The sequence below is a fragment of the Pelophylax lessonae genome (genome assembly GCF_965119305.1).
Source record: "Pelophylax lessonae genome assembly, chromosome: 2".
Lineage (NCBI taxonomy): Eukaryota > Metazoa > Chordata > Amphibia > Anura > Ranidae > Pelophylax > Pelophylax lessonae.
Genome location: NC_138769.1, coordinates 303,709,448 through 303,729,998, shown reverse-complemented (window position 1 = coordinate 303,729,998; position 20,551 = coordinate 303,709,448). Strand labels below are relative to the sequence as shown.

General features: G+C 43.7%; 1 protein-coding gene across 1 annotated transcript in view; it reads left to right on the top strand.

The window, feature by feature from the left end:
- The window catches only part of ITPR3 (inositol 1,4,5-trisphosphate receptor type 3), a 544,698-nt gene that overhangs the window by 306,623 nt on the left and 217,524 nt on the right, over positions 1–20,551 (top strand). Inside the window, exons 31-34 of the mRNA XM_082246986.1 lie at positions 10,025–10,276; positions 11,915–12,040; positions 12,165–12,290; positions 17,604–17,724. Of these exons, the coding sequence (XP_082103112.1) occupies positions 10,025–10,276; positions 11,915–12,040; positions 12,165–12,290; positions 17,604–17,724 (625 nt within the window). The remainder of the gene's footprint in view (positions 1–10,024; positions 10,277–11,914; positions 12,041–12,164; positions 12,291–17,603; positions 17,725–20,551) is intronic.

Below are 20,551 nucleotides of genomic sequence, written 5' to 3'. Positions count from 1 at the left end.
CCAGCAACAGCAACCAAACTTCTAGAGACAGGGGAAGAAATCAAACTCCCAGCCCATGAAATTTTGACCAGACCAGACCTGACCAAACAATCACTGCTCCCCTGACTGTCTCCAAAAGCAAAGTATCTTATGAAAAAATAGAGGATGGGGAGAGAGAAAATAACAGTGTAACAATAAATATGTGGCATTCCACATAGTAAATGTTTTTAGTTGAGGCATAATAAACTTTGTGCAGATTCAGGAGACTGTCACCAGGTCAGATAAAAAAATCACCTTAGGTAACAGAACTATTACAGCATACATATACTGTAAGTACAGCCTATTTTGTTTGAGCTCTGCCACTAAGTAATAAATCATTTGTCCATTAATAAACAAATAGCATGAATACATTCAAACTAATAAATTAAGTTAAAGCTTCTTCTCACCATTCACCTACAAAAGAACAAAGTTAGATGAGCAGCATAGACATAAAAACTCAGGGTTGGAGCACCATCTCTGCAGAGATGACGCTCCAACAAACCAGCAACACATGATAATAACCTGCAATCCTGAAATGTGTTTTAATGTGCATAAATTAGCTTCTTAACTGTACTACTACACTGTGGCCAAAAAAAAATGATGACGCTAAAATTATGGCGAGTAGGCATAAATATAAACACTGAATCTGATTTAAAATTATAATTTCTCTTCCGTCCTCTGACAGTCGCCGCCCACTCATACAGTCTTCACTTATGGGTATTGACCTCTTATACACAGGAGTAAGCTAGGCAGAAGATTTTGTTAAAAAACACAAAACTTTGCATAGACACACCTACAGGGGGCTGTCCCTCTGATCCAATACCCCCGGCTAGCCTCATTCCCAATTCAGTTTGTCTTTTGCCTAGATAGGAGTAGGCAGGCTTCCCTGTGCTGGGGCTACAGTCTCAGCCTTTTCTCTGTTTTATTACATTTTATTTTCTGCTAAGTGTGTTTTTCTTTGTGCTAATAGCTTTTTATTTTTTCCTGCGCTTAGTTAGTCAGACTTCGGAAGACTACAGCGTTGCAGAGCTGGGAATCGGACTGGTTGTCCTGGTGTCCCAGGACAGAGAACCTTATGGAATCCCATAGAAAAAGAGAGAAAGGAGGCGCAAACACCTAGTGCATTACCCGTGGTCACTGTTTGCAAAATTTTTAATAAAATGCCAAATGCATACTCACAGACATAAAGATGATAAAATCATGTTACAAGCATCCACCATGTGTGAACCTGGAATAAGTCCTTCAGTCAGGACCGCTAACGCGTTTCAGGGGTCAAGCCCCCTTCTTCAGAGCTCGGAAGAAGGGGGCTTGACCCCCGAAACGCGTTAGCGGTCCTGACTGAAGGACTTGTTCCAAGTTCACACATGGTGGATGCTTGTAACATGATTTTATCATCTTTATGTCTGTGAGTATGCATTTGGCATTTTATTAAAAATTTAGCAAACAGTGACCACGGGTAATGCACTAGGTGTTTGCGCCTACTTTCTCTCTTTTTCTATGTACCAATGTTGGAGTTCCCTGCCTGAGGAGAGCAGCACGCCAGTCTTCCCCTTCGGAGTGAGCGCTAGGCTGAATTTTGTACTTATGGAATCCCAGCCTGCCATCGAGCGTTTAGCACGCTATGCGTACGCCGGGGCCTCGCAAACGACCTGTCCCTGTCCTCAGGGACAAAGCCCGCGAAGTGGCCACTTCGCTAGGATGTCTCTACTGCAGTAGCTAGCGTCCTGTTCGGCTGACGGTACCCCCAACTGGGGTGGGAGGCTTCCCGTCTCACGGCGGCACCCACGCTATCGCTGGTCGGTGAGTAACCCCTCTATTTGTGGGGTGTTTGTGGGGCCTCTGTGTTGGGAATGGCAGTCTGTCTTTGATGTCTGTGTTATTCCCGTCTTGTCTGTCGGTGTGCTTCCCGGTCTCTCCCTGTCCCTGAGGGCACTATTGCGGTTATGCCGTGCTGTGGGGGGGATCCCTCTCCCCGATGTGTGCTTTTTGTGTACAATTTGGGGTACCAGACATGTGCGTGCGGCCCGCTGCAAAAATTCTCGGGGCCGCCATTTTTGGTGTGGGCATGCATTTTAGCTTCATGTATGGGCTTTTGCACTCCTCCCTGCAGCAAATTCGCGCCTTTCGGCGCCATCTTGGATATGGCACGGTCCTCTTCACAATGTGTTTGGCGGCCATTTTCCTGTGGCCTTCTCATTCTTTTACATGGGCAGCCATTTTCCCTTGGTCTGTGTCCTCTAGCTGATGACATCACTTCCTTTCCTCAGACTGCAGATCGTTCCAGCTAGCGTAGAGTCTGTATGTATGCACTTCTGGGGGTCTTTTCACTTCTCCTGGGTCGTTTTTCATGCTGGCAGTCACTTTCCTGCGGTTTGCTCTGGACTCTGCTGACCGAGGTCAGGTCCCTCAGGAACAACGAATCCTCATCACTCAGGACCTGCATGCGGTCCCTAGGATTGATGGTGTCAGCCTTCGAGGCGATGCCGTTTGCATGGTTCCACACGCGATCTCTGCAAGCGGAGATCCTAGCCAGGTGGGACGGGCATCCTCAGTCCTTGGACAGGAGGATATCTTTGAGTCACTGGGTCAGAGCAGACCTTCTGTGGTGGCTCCAGTTTCAGACTCTGCGGAAGGGGAATCCTTCCGGCCGTTGTTATTGAAGGTGCTCACCACTGACTCAAGCCTGTCGGGCTGGAGTGGCGTTCTGGGTAAAATTGTCTGCCCAGGGCACTTGGTTGGAGGAGGAATCCTCCCTACCGATACATGCCTTGGAACTGAGAACGATCAGACTCTGTTTGCTCCGTTGGTGGGATCGTCTTCAGGGCCACCCTGTGCGGGTGCAGGCGGACAACACCACTGCGGTGGCGTACATCAATCACCAAGGGGCACCAGGAGTGCCCGGGTGGCCAAGGAAGTGGGCCGAGACGCGGGTCTCTGCGATTTCAGCAGTTCACATTCCGTGTATGGAATACTGGCAGGCCGACTATCGGAGTCGCCAGACCAGGGGGAATGGTCCCTACACCCGATGGTGTTTCAGATGCTGTGTTCGCGATGGCGCGCCTCCTCTAAACAACAAGGTGGTAAGGCTCGTGGCAAGTACACGCAATGCTCTGGCAGCCGCCTGAGATGCGCTGGTGGTGCCTTGGAATCAGTATCGCCTGATTTATGCCTTCCCCACGATCCAGTTGTTGTCACGGTTCCTTCGCAGGTTGGTCTCGGAACCGAGGTTGGTGGTCCTTAGGGCCCGGACTGGCCGCGCCGGTCTTGATACGCGGACGTCATGCAAATGGTCGTCGAGCCTCCCTGGCGGCTCCCCTTATGAGACGATCTGTTGTCTCAGGGGCTGTTCTTCCATCCTGCTTTACAGTCGCTGGCCTTGACGGCGTGACTGTTAAAAGCCAGATCTTGAGAGATCGGGGTCTCTCATCAAAGGTCACTCCTACCTTGCTTAGAGCTAGGGAGGCCTTGTCCGGTAAGTTTTCTTATCGTACCTGGAAGGCTTGCTTCGCCTGGTGCGAATCGCAGGGTTTCCATCCTCGCTACTTTTTGGTGGCAAGGGTGTTAGCCTTCCTGCAATCCGGTGTGGACCTACGTCTTGCACTGTTGAGGGTAGTTATCTGCGCTGGCCATTCTTTCCAGTGCCCTTTGGTGTCAAATTCCTTGGTCCGCACCTTTATTCAAGGGGTGCGTCATTTGGCCCCCTCGGTGGGCGCCCTTAACCCCTCGGGACTTGAATTTGGTTCTGTCGTTTTGCAACGTCCTCCCTTTGAGAACATCCGGGAGATTCCTCTGCTTGCACTGTCAGAGAAAGTTGCCTTTCTGGTGGCCATCACATCTGCTTGCAGTGTGTCGAACTGGCGGTCTTATCTTGCCGCTCCCCTTACCTGGTGGTTCATAGGGATTAGGTGGTCTTGCGACCTCATCAGTCCATCCTTCCAAAGGTGGTGTCTGATGTCGATCTCCATGAGGACATTGTTTTGCTTTCGCTGTGTGCGAATCCTACGCATCCTACGGAGTTTTGCCTTGCATTCCTTGTATGTTGTCAGGGTCGATCAGGGTTACCTGTCGTCTACTGAATCCTTCAGAAGGTCAGATTCTCTTTTTTTGTCCTTCCTGAGGGCCTCGGAAGGGTATGGCTGTGTCTGCGGCAACCGTTCCTGTCTGGTTCAGACGGACGATTATACATGCTTATTCGCCTAGGGAACGGGTTCCACCCTTCCCTGTCACGGCGCACTCTTCTGAGCGGAGGGTGCGTTTTGGGCCTTTCGCCATCAGGCGTTGGGTGTCCCGGATGTGCAATGCGGTGACCTGGTCGTCCCTGCACACCTTTACAGAGTTTACCAACTTGATGTTTTTGGCATCGGCAGATGCCTCCTTTGGCCGCAAAGTTCTGAGTGCGGCAGTACTTTAGAGGGGGAAACATGGCGTTTTTAGCCTGTCTCCTCCTGTGGGGGTTTTTTTTTCCCCCTTGGTTATTTTACCTTCCTGGGTTTGTTCGCTCCTGTTGAGCTTTCCTGTTACCCAGTGGGTTATCTTTCTGGTTCAGATAAGGTTCTTTTATCTGACCTTGGGTGCTTCGTTACCTTGAGACGGTTGCGTTTCCCACCCCTTATGTCTACACTGCTTTGGGACATCCCATAAGTGAAGACTGTATGAATGGGCGGCGACTGTCAGAGGACGTAAGAGAAAACGGAATTTTTGTAAAATCTTACCGTAAAATTCCTTTCTCTGAGTCCTCTGACAGTCGCTGCCCCCACCTCTCTTTTGGGGTTCATGGACTATCTACTGCTTGCTAACAAACTGAATTGGGAATGAGGCTAGCCGGGGGTATTGGACCAGAGGGACAGCCCCCTGTAGGTGTGTCTATGCAAAGTTTTGTGTTTTTAACAAAATCTTCCGCCTAGCTTACTCCTGTGGATAAGAGGACAATACCCATAAGTGAAGACTGGATGAGTGGGCGGCGACTGTCAGAGGACTCAGAGAAAGGAATTTTACGGTAAGATTTTACAAAAATTCTGTTATTTGCAACAGAGTGAACAATCTTGACACGCTCTCATCTACCAAGGCCTTGGAATAAAATCAGTACATCCTATCTAACCTAAATCCTAACTACAGTAACAGTATTTTTCCTGCATAACAGTACTATTCCCAGAATGAGGGAAAATGTTTGCAGTACTATTTTAACCTTTTTGTATACATTTATATACAAATCAGCACTGTGGCCATTGGTTTTTTTCCCACTTTCCTTGTGTAAATCTAGTAGAGGCTCCCCTCTGCAGACCAATGTTGCATAAGGTGCGTGTCACCCAGAGGTTGCCCCCTACTTTAGGAAACAGTTCAGTTTAGTTCTTAAATGTACAATGGTGATTTGTAAAAAAGCAAACTGTGGTAATTGCCCATTTGGGCATAACAGCAGCAAGCTTACAAAGCACACATTATGGCTCATCTATAGTATCCAGGGTCAGGCACTTGATCCATCCTGACTGTAATGACCCTGAAGGCTCCAGTCCCCCAGCTGCTCTTCTGAACCTTCTGTTGCACTTTTGAAACTAGGTGATTCTGGATCAGTCCCTTCATCACTGCCTCCTGCCATGAGCGCACCTGTTTGACCTGCAACCCCCAGCCTTCTCTGGTGCAGTCGCAACAAGAGGCTTTTGCAGCATAACCCCTGCGACAGACTCAGAGTAGAGATGAGTGCAGGTAGATTTGTCTTTCAGATGTACTCCGCTCCCATCACCATGAAGAGCGCCTGACACCCATTATGCGCCATTCGCACACCTGTAACCATTAGAAGCTCTCCGTGAAGTGCATCCAGCTGATTGGGTCAACCACCAGGGGGTAACTTTCCTCACCATCACCGCCTGATAACCGAAAACCCAACAGGTTTGGTACTCTCACTGCACATATCAACACCTCTCTTATTTCAGTCACTCTGGCACCAGTGGCTCTTGCATAGAACAAGCTCCTCTCGCTGCACCTAAACAAGAATGCCTTTTGCACTGGCACCATTTTATCAACAAAACAGGCACTTCAGTGCAATCAAGCACTGCAGCAATCCTCTTGCCCAATCACAGACAAGAAGCTTACAGAAAACACCCCATTCCTCAACTATTCAGTTGCCATGGGCGACGACAGCATGCACTGAGAGAGATCCCAGAATGAGCACCTACATGTAGCGCTAACCCCGCAGGGGCCAGTGACTTTATCCGTTTCTCCCACAAACAATTCCAGAGGCCACCATATAACAAGCTGGGGTCGAGTCCAGAAGCGGGTAGTCATCCAAGCCGGGGTCGAGTCCAGAGGCGGGTAGTCTACCAATGCGGGTTCGTCTGACGATGCAGGGTTGAGAGCCAGGAGAGTCGTCAGCCAAGCTGGGTCATACACAGAAGAACATGGAGAACAGTAGACTGCTACTAGCAGAGACGCACCTTGGAGCACAAACGGGACTGCAACCCATCAGGTGATAGATATAGTCAGCATGGAAAGCGCAGAGAAGGCCGGGAGCATGAACATCAGCGGAGGGAACCCAGAAACGCTCCTCAGAACCATAACCCTTCCAGTGCACCAGGTATTGAACCTGACCTGGAACAGACGAGAATCCAAGATGGTGCTAGCCTCATACTCCTCATGATTGCCCACAGGAATGGGACAAGGACGAGTAAGTGAAAAAGTATAGCGATTGAAAACCAATGGCTTCCTAAGTTACGCGTGAAAGACATTGGAGATGCGCATGCCAGGGGGAAGACCAAGGGCATAGGCCACCGGGTTCACCTTACAGAGGATGCGAAAAGGCCCAACAAAACAAGGTGACAGTTTTGGAGAGGGCACCCTGAGGTTGAGATTACAGGTCGATAACCACACCGTCACCACCAACCTGGTAAAAAGGAGCAGATAAACATCTCTGGTCTGCCTGAAGCTTCTGACGCTGTGCAGAGACCCGTAAAGACTCTTGAATCTGCACCCAAGAGAAACGGAGGGCACGAAGATGATCCTCCACAACCGGGATGTCCTGTGGCAAGAGCGACTTGGGCAACACAGTGGGTTGGAACCCATAATTGGCCATGGATGGAGACATTCAGGAAGACGAGTTGATGGCAGAGTTCATGGCAAACTCTGCACAGGGTAGCAGATCAACCCAATTGTCCTGATGGTCAGAGAAAAATTGCTCCAGAGCTTGGTTGGAACGCTCAGCAGCACCATTGGACTGCGGATGATAGGCCGAGGAGAAGGAGAGTTGAATACCGCACTGGGAGCAAAAGGCGTGCCAGAACCTGGATAAAAACTGGCTCCCACAGTCAGAGACAATCTTCTTAGGCAACCCGTGTAAACAGAAGACCTCCCTGGCAAACACAAAGGCATGCTCCTGAGCAGTAGGCAGCCGCTTAGGGAAATGGCCGCAGGAGAACTGGCAACATTGCCAGTAATAGCAATGGTCGCTCCTGCCTCAATTGACACTGCCCTCTGCTGGTCTATAAAAGGTGGCCATAGGATCAGCCTCATTGCTGGATTATCTCGTCAGCTTCCTATGACCTAAACCTTGTTATCGTCTTGGACTTCCTGTTGTGACCCGGCTTGTTTCTGAACCATCTGATCTCCTCCTGGTGTTTGACCCTTGGCTTGCTTCTCGGACTTTGCTCTTGCTACTACCTGCCTGTTTTCCCCAGTGTATGACCCCGGCTTGCCTAAAGGACTCTGTTTCTGCCTGCTCACCTGTGTATGACCCAGGCTCGTCCCTGTTCTGCTATTTACCTTGCTCTTGGACTGATCATCTGTGCATGACCCTCGGCTTGACTTTTACTACTCCTCTAGTTGCCTGCCTTACCCAGAGTTCCCGAACTCATCTAGTGCTAATCACAGGCGACCTGTGCTACTTGGGACGGTTCACCTCCTGTACCACTTCCAGGGGTGACTCGCACTAAGCTGCAAGAGAATCCCTCTCTGCACTTCGGCCTCCATACAGATTGTGACAGGAATCCTCATAAAAAATGCCCACTTGGTTTAGGAAGCCATTACACTGACTCAGTCCACCCCCATAGCGCTATGTGAGGGGGGCTGAACAAGTAATCTCTCTGGTAACAGCGACTCCAGCTGCAACTGCAGGAGCGGCAACAGGAGCAGCAGCAGGTGTAACAACAGGAGGAACCACCGGCCTAGCAGCACCAGGAGCAAGGTGTGCTGTGCATGCAAGCAGTGTCTGCAACGCCTGAACAAACTAACCCAAAAGGTGATCTTGTTGATCGAGCCTGGTAACCAGCATGGGGAGCGTAGGAGCACCTGCATCGTCAGGATTCATGGCCCTTGCATACTGTCAGGGTGCCAGGAAACCAGACCGCATGGGGATGCAGGTAAAATAAAGCAGATTTTTGGAGAAAAACACAATAAACGCACAGCAAGACTGAGGAAGTGAGAGCAGGAACAAGTTGGGGGTCAAGTACAGAAGCGGATAGTCATCCAAGCCAGGGTCGAGTCCAGAAGCGGTTAGTCTGCTGATGTGGGGTTTAGAGCCAGCAGAGGAGTCAGCCAAGCCAGGTCATACACAGAGGAACACGGAGAACAGAAGACTGCCAGCAGAGACGCACTTTTGAACACAAACGCAAGGGCAGGGACTGCAAGCCATCAGGTGATATAGTCAGGTGTGCAGTATCATCACTGTGCGGCACCCAGACAGCAGGCAAGTGATGATGCAATCAGAGTTTATAAGAGGCAGCAGTCTGCACATGTCCAAGATGGCTGCCAACAGGAAGGCAAGGTAAGACCTTGACAAGAACTCATAGATCAGCAAAACAGCCCATAGGCTGCCTCAGGGGCAATAGCACCCTGATGCTTGGAACTCTTCTTGCTGGGGAAAGACCCTCTCTCCAGGGCTCCAGATTATTTATCAGCTTCCCAACCACCATCTGGGCACCCCTCCCCAGGGATTGGCTAGGTTCTGAACAATAATAAGGCTGGTTATTTGAATTCTCCCTCCCTAAGCACTAGAAACATCTCCTAGAGTCAGGGGGGAGAAATCAACTCCCAGCCTGTGAAACCCTAACCAGACAAAACAATCACTGCTCCCTTGACTACAGTAGTCAAAAAACTAAATCTACCCAGCAACCTGTGCATTGCACCTGTGCATGTTACATTATTAATCCTTTATAAGTTCCAATACCACCTGACATGGAACTTACATGGGGTATTTTGCAGTTGTGATAGAGGAAGGAGTGGCACGGTGTGTGTGAGTATAAGTGGGTAGGGTGGAATGCTTTTTAAGAAACTTTTTCCTACAGTAAATGCCTACAAAGTTACAAATTGTGGTCTCTTGCAAAAGGAGTCATTTACACCTGCCCAGTGGCCTGTGTTATATAGTTGGAATGGAGAAAAGGTAGTGGACATATGACCTTTATAAACTCCCCACTGACTTCTAATACACTATTTAATATTTTCTACACTCAATTTTTTAAGGGGATAAATTATTATTATACATTATAGCAAAAGTTGCCAAGCTGCACCAATTCAAAAAATATGCGAGTACAAATATATGTTCACAATCCTGGTAGAATATTGTGGGTATCTATATACTATGCTAATTTTAAGCACTCAACAAAACAAACCAATTGACGCTATGGTGGTGATTTACTAAACCTGGGTCACTCAGAATCTGGTGCAGCTGTGCATTGTAGCTTCTAACTTCAGCTTGTGCAATTAAACTTTGGCAATAAAACCTGGAAGCTGATTGGTTTCTATGCAGAGCTACACCAGATTTCGCACAGCCAAGTTTTAGTAAATAACCCCAGTGTAACAATTCACATTAAAAAGAGAGGGTTTTATATACACGCATTTGTAAATATATGCCTAAGCTGCAGTACCCACATCAAGGCTTCTTTGTGTACTGTGGTCCTAACTCTCTAATTTTCAGAGTCTTCCAAATTGGAGCACATATAGCAGTGGATAGATTAAGGGCAGGTTTTAAGCACAAGATTGTCTCTCATAATCTACACATTAAAACATGTTTGTTCCTCTTCAGCTGACCAATGCAGGTGATGATGTGGTAGTCTTCTACAATGACAAAGCATCATTTGCTTCAATGCTGGAATTGATGGCAGCAGCTCGTGAAGGTGTGGAGGAAAACAGTCCCCTTATGTACCACATATCACTGGTTAATCTTCTTGCTGCATGTGCTGAGGGGAAAAATGTGTACACCGAGATCAAGTGCACATCTCTGTTGCCTCTGGAGGACGTAGTGCGAGTGGTGACCCATGAGGACTGCATCACAGAGGTAAGAATGCCTTTAGTGTTTTTCTCTTGTTACTAAGATTGAATTGAACATTCAAATATCACTTTATTAATGTGCTATCTCCTTGATGTCAAAATGATGTTTTGAAAGTATTTCAAACATAATCATTAACATTCCTGCTTTAAAACACTGAGGCCCTTAACCACTTCTGGACCAGCCTTTTTCTGACACTTGTTTACAAGTTAAAATAATTTTTTTCTGCTAGAAAATTACTTAGAACCCCCGAACATTATATATTTTTTATAGCAGAGACCCTAAATTAACTTTTAATGGAGATCATTGCAATTCTTTTTATCACACCGTATTTGGGCAGCGGTCTTACAAATGCAATTTTTTTTGGAAAAAATACACTTTTTTGAGTTAAAAAATAAAAAAACAGTAAAGTTAGCCCAAGTTTTTTCTATAATGTAAAAGATAACGTTACGCCAAGTAAATAGATACCCAACATGTCATGCTTCAAAATTGTGCACGCTTGTGGAATGGCGACAAACATTGGTACCTAAAAATCCCCATAGGCGACATTTTAAACTGGTAACCTGTAGACATTTTTAGAGTTACAGAAGTAGTCTAGGGCTCAAATTATTGCTCTTGCTCTAATGATCACGGTGATACCTCATGTGTGGTTTGAACACGGTTTACATATGTGGGCGCGACTTGCGTATTCATTCGCTCTTGCGCGAGAGCTAACAGTGACAGGGCGCTTTAATTTTTTTTTTCTTGTTTATTTTATCTTTTATTTTTACACTGTCTTTTTCAAAAAAAAAATTTGATCACTTTTATTCCCATTACAAGGAATGTAAACATCCCTTGTAATAGAAATAAGCATGACAGGACCTCTTTAATGTGAGATCTGGGGTCAAAAAGACCTCAGAACTTACATCTACACTAAAAAAAAAAGTCATTTTTTTTCATTATGAAAAAAATGGGCTCTTTAAGGCCGTTGCTAGGAAGCGACAGTTGACGTCGCTTTGGTCCTCCAAGGCCATAGAGTCGAGTGAGGGGCATCTTCCTGCCTGGGAGGACTGCGGACCGGATCGTTTTTCCTGCTGCCGACGGCTTCGGTAAGCAGTGGGAGGGAAGGAGGGGCACCTCTCCCGTCGCCTATAAAGGTGATCCCACCCTTATGTTAAAGCTGACCTCCCGCCATTTAAAAAAATACCAGGGTTATGGCAGCTATCTGTATTTAACGTCAAAGGACCGACGTAAATTATAGTGGGCTATCGGTAAGTGGTTAAAGAAATTGTAAAAGCAGAAGGTTTTTCATTCCACCCTAATACATACCTGAGTCCATCTTTATACTGCCCAGGACTCCCCTTCTCACTGGCTGAGACAGCAGCGCAGCACAATTGGCTCCCACTGCTGTCACTCAAAGTCAATCAGGTGAGAAAGGGGGTAGGGCCGGGTCGCGGCTCCATGTCTGAATGGACACAGGGAGCTGTGACTCGACTCGGGTGCCCCCACAGCAAGCTGCTTACTGTTGTGGGAACTCAACAGGAGGGAGGGGCCAGGAGCACAGAAGAGGGACCCAAGAAGACGAAGATCGGGACCAAAGGAATATAGGCATGTGAAATGTGATCTTTTTTTTTCAGTATCGTTATTTTTAGTCTGTTTCTTTTCAAGGTGAAAATATCTTATGTAAACTTTGTGAACCATTGTTATGTGGATACCGAGGTAGAAATGAAGGAAATCTATACCACCAATCACATATGGACCCTCTTTGAGAATTTCATCCTGGATATGGCTCGAGTAAGTTTAAAAGACCAAGTGCTTTTTATGTTTTTGCTATAGTTGAGCTCAAAAGCATCTGCAAGTAATCCTCAAAACCTAAATTGTAGGGGTCAAATGTCTTAATAATTTTTTAATTTGTCAGGTATGTAACAAGCGTGAGAAGCGTCTTCCTGATGCCACCTTAGAAAAGTATGTTCTTACTGTGGACTTGGAGACAATAAGGTCCTTCTTTAACTCCCCATTTTCAGAAAACAGCACTTCACTGCAGGTACGTGGTCATCAAATTGTTTTTTCATACCTCTAAAGGCTTGGTCAGTGGGCTTTTGTTTGTGTCAGAACTGCTTCTTTCCCCATTCATGTGTAAAGGAATACAAAAGCAGCTTGAAGCAGGTCAAAAGGAGGTCAACTGTAGGTCAAGTGCCCCTGTCAATGAATTATGAATCATCAGTGTCTCAAACTGATTTCAAAGGCAACTTTATTTACACAGCCCAAAGCCTATCAACGCCATCAGCCCTTAGACTTTTATTTAACGTGTATGTGCATAAATTATTTATTTTAAACTAATACATAATATAATTGCTTGCACTTACGTGTTTAAAAACATTCCTATTGTAACAAAATCATGTTGTGGGTAGAATTTATAATAGAAAAATAGTGCAGCGCAATCCTAGTGGTAAAATTAATAAATCATATAATCATGCAGAGTCCCAATGTTAGTAGGTGTCCATATAAACAGATAAAAGTCTCCAGTGTAAAGTGGTCCTAGGGCAATTCCATAAGGTGCTTGTCTCCACGAGTGCTCATGCAATCCCACCACATGTTCACACTGCCGCTCACCTTAACAAAGAGACCCTACAGGGTCAACCAGCATGTCATCTCAAAATCAAAGCATCCTCACACTTTCTTCCTTAAGCGTAGTAAATGATTACACCTCCGATGCACTGTCAGCTCCTCAAACAATGTTACCAATACGTGTAGGAGAAAAGAAAGAAAGATCTAATGCTCTCTGTATGCAATCAAGCACTCTTTAATCCATATAAGTAAACAACTCACATTTTTTAAGAAAATAACAGCGCATATCTGCAGAGTTTGCAAGCAGGCGTGCATCAGGTCCACCAACCCGGAAGAGTGAGAGGCGGCCGCGGGTCACGATTTTGAGATGACATGCTGGTTGACCCTGTAGGGTCTCTTTGTTAAGGTGAGCGGCAGTGTGAACAGGTGGTGGGATTGCATGAGCACTCGTGGAGACAAGCACCTTATGGAATTGCCCTAGGACCACTTTACACTGGAGACTTTTATCTGTTTATATGGACACCTACTAACATTGGGACTCTGCATGATTATATGATTTATTAAATTTACCACTAGGATTGCGCTGCACTATTTTTCTATTATGTATTCAGAAGGTGTTTTGGAGATATTGCCCTTGAGTGCTTAGCTGCTGGTCCATTTATTAGTGGTGTGTACTAGAGTCCAGCGCTGAATATTTTTCTTTATTTGTGGGTAGAATTTAAGCAGACCTTCAGTCATTTTTTCATCTTTCCATCTATTAAATCCTCTGCCCTTGTTGTTTTAACTTTGGATAGTAAAACATTTTTTTTTTAAGGTCAGTAAATACCTTATACAGCCAACTTCCGCTTTCTTGTCTGGTAAAAAGCCTAGTAGGCTAATGACATCATGCACAGCTCTCTCACTCACTCTTGTGAGCATTTGCATGCAAGGGAGGAGGGGTGTCTGTCTGTGTGTGTGTGTGTGTGTGTGTATATATATATATATATATATATATATACACACAGTATCTCACAAAAGTGAGTACACCCCTCACATTTTTGTAAATATTTTATTATATCTTTTCATGTGACAACACTGAAGAAATTACACCTTGCTACAATGTAGTGAGTGTACAGCTTGTATAACAGTGTACATTTGCTGTCCCCTCAAAGTAACTCAATACACAGCCATTAATGTCTACACTACTGGCAACAAAAGCGAGTACACCACTAAGTGATAATGTCCGAATTGGGTCCAAAGTGTCAATATTTTCTGTGGCCACCATTATTTTCTAGCACTGCCTTAACCCTCTTGGGCATGGAGTTCACCAGAGCTTTACAGGTCACCACTGGAGACCTCTTCCACTCCTCCATGACCACATCGTGGAACTGGTGGATGTTAGAGACCTTGGATGCTCAATAGGATTTAAGTCTGGAGACATGCTTGACCAGTCCATCACCTTTACCCGCAGCTTTTTTAGCAAGGCAGTGGTCATCATGGAGGTGTGTATGGGGTCGTTATCATGTTTGAATACTGCCCAGCGGCCCAGTCTCCAAAGGGAGGGGATCATGTTCTGCTTGAGTATGTCACAGTACATGTTGGCATTCATGGTTCCCTCAATGAATTGTAGCTCCCCATTGCCAGCAGCACTCATGAAGTCCCAGACCATGTAAAATAAAAGATCTGTAGTATGCATAGTAAAAGGGCTGCAGCCTCCCTCTGAATATAACCTGGGTTATATGGGATATATAAAAAATGCAAGGGTCAGAAGCACTGCCCAAGGAGAGGGGCTAATGTGTATGCAGTATTAAAGTGTACAGTGCTTATACAAATGTAGTGCCAAATCACATAATAGATATGAATGTATAAGGTGTCCTGGTGGTGAAATTACATAGATATATCCAAATAAATCCAAATAAATCAATATAAATAAAATCTTGCAAAAAAATAAATTATATATATATATATATATATATATATATATATATACATACTATAAATATGTATGTATGTATGTATAGTATGTAATTTAATAAGTGAAAATTAATTGCCGTGAGATATAAAGTGTCCCAGTGCTGTGAATAAATATCAAAATAAATATATAAATATAAGAGTGAATAATAAATCACATGTGTGGTAATTGGATGAAAAGGTGCAGTAGGTGTTGGGATAAAACCCAAGGTATATAACTATATATATGCAGTAACCATACAATAAACATCAGCAAATCAGTGCTCATAATCGTGCAAGCGTCACAATAAGTAGTCCATGCAGGTATCCAACAGAGAACAGATAGTGATAAGCTTCCTCCCAAGTGATAGGCCAGGTGAGGTGGGGGTGGAACCATGTCCAATGGTGTGATGAGACCAAGATAAACTTATTTGATTTAGATGGTGTCAAGCATGATTGACAGCAACCAGGTGAGGAGTACAAAGACAAGTGTGTCTTGTCTACAGTCAAGCATGGTGGTGGGAGTGTCATGGTCTGGAGCTGCATGAGTGCTGCCGGCACTGGGGAGCTACAGTTCATTGGGGCAACCATGAATGCCAACATGTACTGTGACATACTGAAGCAGAGCATGATCCCCTCCCTTCAGAGGGCAGTATTCCAACATGATAACAACCCCAAACACACCTCCAAGACGACCACTGCCTTGCTAAAAAAAAGCTGAGGGTAGAGGATGGACTGACCAAGCATGTCCCCAGACCTAAACCTTATTGAGCATCTGTGGGGCATCATCAAGCGTTAGTTTGGAGGAGTGCAAGGTCTCTAACATCCACCAGCTCCGTGTTGACGTCATGGAGGAGTGGAAAAGGACTCCAGTGGCAACCTGTGAAGGTTTAGTGAACTCCATCCCCAAGAGGGATAAGGCAGTGCTGGAAAATTATAATTGCCAGCGGTTTAGACATTAATGACTGTGTTTTGACTTATTTTGAGGGGACAGCAAATTTACACTGTTATACAAGCTGTACACTCACTACTTTACATTGTAGCAAAGTGTAATTTCTTCAGTGTTGTCACATGAAAATATATATTAACCACTTTAGGACCGGATGATTTTCCTGCTTTACGTCCAGGCCACTCTTTGCAACTTGGCACTGTGCGACTTTAACTGCCAATTGCGCGGTCGTGCAATGCTGTACCCAAACAAAATTTACGTCCTTTTTTCCCACAAACAGAGCTTTCTTTTGGTGGTATTTGATCACCTCTGCGCTTTTCATTTTTTGCGATATTAATAAAAAAAGAGCGACAATTTTGTAAAAATAACAATATTTTTCTACTTTGACAGTTAAAAAGTATCCAATATATTAAATTTTTGTCATATATTTAGGCCAAAATGTATTTAGCTACATGTCTTTGACAAAAAATTTCTCAATGAGCGTATTTTTAACCGCTTTAAGACCGGAAGATTTTACCCCATTCCTGACCAGGCCATATTTTGTGATTCGGCACTGCGTTAATTTAATGGACAATTGCACGGTCATGCAACACTGTACCCAAATTAAATTTATGTCATTTTTTCCCCCACAAATAGAGCTTTCTTTTGGTGGTATTTGATCACCTGTGCGATTTTTACTTTTTGCGCTATAAACAAAAAAAGAGCGACAATTTTGAAAAAATAACAATATTTTTCACATTTTTTTATATGAAATTCCTCCAAAAAAATGTAAAAATCAAAATTTTTTAACATTTTAGGCCAATTTGTTTTCTGCTACATATGTTTGGTAAAAAAAAATTGCAATAAGCGTATTTTGATTGGTTTGCGCAAAAGTTATCGCAGCTGCTAACTACGGGAAAGATTTATGTCATTTGTCATTTTTATTGTTTTGTGTTTTTTTTTTAACGAGTAATGGCGGCGATCTGCGATTTTTTTTGCGGAAATACGACATTGTGGCAGACAGATCAGACCCTTGACTGACATTTTTGACACTTTTGGGGGGACCAGGGACATTAATACAGTAATCAGTGCTATAAATATGCACTGTTACTGTAATAATGACACTGGCAGGGAAGGGGTTAACTGTATTGGTGATCAAGGGGTTAAATGTATGCCTGGTGCTTACTGACATGTGTGGAGGGAGGGGATTGTGTGACACAGACACAGATCGCAGGTTCAGCTATGCTGAATCCTGTAATCTGTCCCTGCCTGTCACATAGGAGATCCGCCGGCTGTGTTTACACAAGCGGGTGGATTTCCTCACTCGATCCTTGACGATCAGGGAAGAGCGGCGGTGATTACCGCCTCTCCTCCCCTGGCCCGACTCCCGCTGTGTCTGAATACAGCAGGAGAGAGCCGCCCACAAGGGCGAGGAGTCCAGCGACGTATGTCTACGTCGCTGGACGGAATCAAGCCACTTTGCCGCAGTACGCTCAATGTGAGCGGTCGGCAAGTGGTTAAAATATTTACAAAAATGTGAGGGGTGTACTCACTTTTGTGAGATATTGTGTGTGTGTGTGTGTATATATATATATATATATATATATATATATATATATGTGTATGATGTATGTGTGTGTGTGTGTGTTTTTCTATGTATGTGTGTGTGTCTGTATATATGTGTCTCTGTGAATCTAGGAAGTGAACAGGCAGCAGCTTCAGCTGCCCACAGTTAAAATGGCTGCAGCCAGACTTGGTGAAGGGAGATTTCTGCAGCATATTTGGTAAGTATAGAATAACAGTATATATAAAATAATATGCAAAGTAGTTGGAGGGAAGCTTCAGAATGGCAAGGATGTTTTTATTACAAATTATGTGAGCAGACTGCACATAAACTGTTCTTCTTTAATGGCTGATATTTAATCATTTTAGACTCATCAAGCTATAGTTGTCCAACTACTCCAGTCAACTACTCGACTTCTTGAATGTCCTTGGCTTCAGCAGCAGTATAAGGGCTCAGTAGAGGCATGTATACGGGCCCTGGCCATGGTTGGTAAGGACATAATATTCAGTGTTCAATGAATACCGGTGAAATTTCATTCAATTTTTTGAAGTTAGGTTTCGCATTTTTTATTTAACTCTCAAAATACAGATCTTTTAATATTAACATATAGAGTAGATACAGTATTCAGGCCAAGCAAAACAAAGAGCAAAGATAAAGTTAAAAGTGCAGTAAACCATGGCAACCAATCAGAAATCATCTTTAACAGATATAAACTTAAGCTGCTAAAGGGTACTGCACATTGCACTTTACATTGCTATATGGCAGTGTGTCCATTGTTCAAGAAAATATATATGTTTGGAAGTGTTTTTTTTAGCTTAAATAAAAACAGAAAATATCAGACAGTATGCATACATGATGTATTTATGAACAATATAAGCAGAAAATAAAATATAAAACTAATGTACCTTAAATGTTGTGGTACAAAACCTGAAAGCAGAATTAATTCAAAGAAAAATGAATGATCCTGAAGCATGTCTAACTGGGAATAGGTCTTTATTCCAGGTTCATCATTTATTGAAATTGCTTGTTCTTCATATAGTTGAAGTAAATCCAGGTTAATGTAACCATTTTATCTTACAGTTCACTGTAAAGAGTACAAACATTGCCATTAAAGTGGTTGTAAAGGTAAAAGGTTTTTTTTTTGTTTTTTTTTTAAACTTAGTGCATTCTCTGCATTAAGGTAAAAAAAAAACTTTCCATGTCCATTCCCCCAGCTCCTCCTGAAATATTTACTGTACTTGAGCCAGATCTTGATTCAGCGCTTGGCTTCTGCTGCTGTCAATCAAATCCTGTTAGTGGAGAGTAGGGGTTGAGTTGAGGTGCACTGTGTGTGTCAATAGATGCACACAGTGTGGCTTAAAAAATTGGGTCCACAGGAGTGCCCTATCACAAGTCGCTTGTGATGAGGCACTCAGAGAACAGGAGATGCAGCGGGGGACCCCAGAAGAGGAGGATTGTGGCTACTCTGTGCAAACCCAATACACAGGACAGGTAATTATAACATGCCTGTTGTTTTACAAAGAAAAAAATGTAACCTTCACAATCACTTTAAGTGTGAACATGTGTAAGTGTACTATGAATTACTGCAGTTTGTACATTATAACTGTGCACTGCCTTTGGAGCAAAAGTTTGATTTCTGTGAACTGTTTAATTAGCTACAGTATGTATGGAATAATAAAATGCATTAGTCTTTATCTTTCCTTCAAAATTTAGCTTACGTCAATAAAGATAAACCAAAACAGAAAGTGTGTCGGTCCACACATGAGATCAGACAAACATATTAATGACCCTTTCACACTGATCAGTTTTCGATCAGTTTTTCAGTTGAAAAAAGTGCATGAAAAATGCATCCCTTTAAATTCCTATGGATTCCTAAACACTGGTCAGTTACATTTCACTTTTTTTAAAAGTCCCGCTTGCTGCATTTTTGGAGCATTTTTTAAAACTGCACCAAAAACACAGATACCCATTGAAATAAATACAAAACACATAAAAAACGCATCAAAAATGCATATGGTTCTTGGTGCATTTTTTCAACAGAGCAGTGTGAAAGCAACCTAAATTTTTTTAACATATTTACTGTAAACAAATATTAGTGAAAAGTCATAATGGAGCAAATCGCTCCTAAAATCGGTGCTGTACGCTTCTTTGTGTAAAGCTTTTACCAGCAGAGAACTAAGTGTTAGCTATCATATCACAAATAAAGGCCTACAGTATATTATATTAGAGTATACTGTATATAAATAATGACATATAGCCCCAGTGTCCTTCAGCAAAAAAGTAGCAATTTTACTAAATGCAAAGAAAAACATCATCAATTGTATTATAATAGTATTCTATGCTTAACATTACAATATATCTAATGACATACTTAAAGTTATTTTATATATATATATATATATATATATATATATATATATATATATATATATACACATATATACACACAGTATCTCACAAAAGTGAGTACACCCCTCACATTTTTGTAAATATTTTGTTAAATTAGTTTCATTTGACAACACTGAAGAAATTACACTTTGCTACAATGTAAAGTAGTGAGTGTACAGCTTGTATAACAATGTAAATTTGCTGTCCCCTCAAAACAACTCAACACACAGCCATTAATGTTTAAACCGCTGGCAACAAAAGTGAGTACTCCCCTAAGTGGAAATGTCCATATTGGGCCCAATTAGCCATTTTCCCTGTGTCATGTGACTCGTTAGTGTTGCAAGGTCTCAGGTGTAAATTGGGAGCAGGTGTGTTAAATTTGGTGTTATCGCTCTCACTCTCTCATACTGGTCACTGGAAGTTCAACATGGCACCTTACGGCAAAGAACTCTCTGAGGATCTGAAAAAAAAGAATTGTTGCTCTACTGTACATAAAGATGGGCTAGGCTGTAAGAAGATTGCCAAGACCCTGAAACTGAGCTGCAGCATGGTGGCCAAGACCATACAGCAGTTTAACAGGACAGGTTTCACTCAGAACAGGCCCCACCATGGTCGACCAAAGAAGTTCAGTGCACGTGCTCAGCATTATATCCAGAGGTTTTCTTTGGGAAATAGACATATGAGTGCTGCCAGTATTGCTGCAGAGGTTGAAGGGGTATCTTGCTGCCTGCAAGCATTGATTCAGGTACTGACTCCAGCTCCTGAAACTCCTCTCAGCACCTCTGTAGTTCAGAAGGCATGCTCTGGGAATTATGTGACACAGCAGTACCTACTCACACAGCATAGGGAATATTTGTCACAAAATACAAGGAAATAAATGTGTGGGGATCATCACAAGGTAAATTTAAAAACTTCAAAACTATTCAGA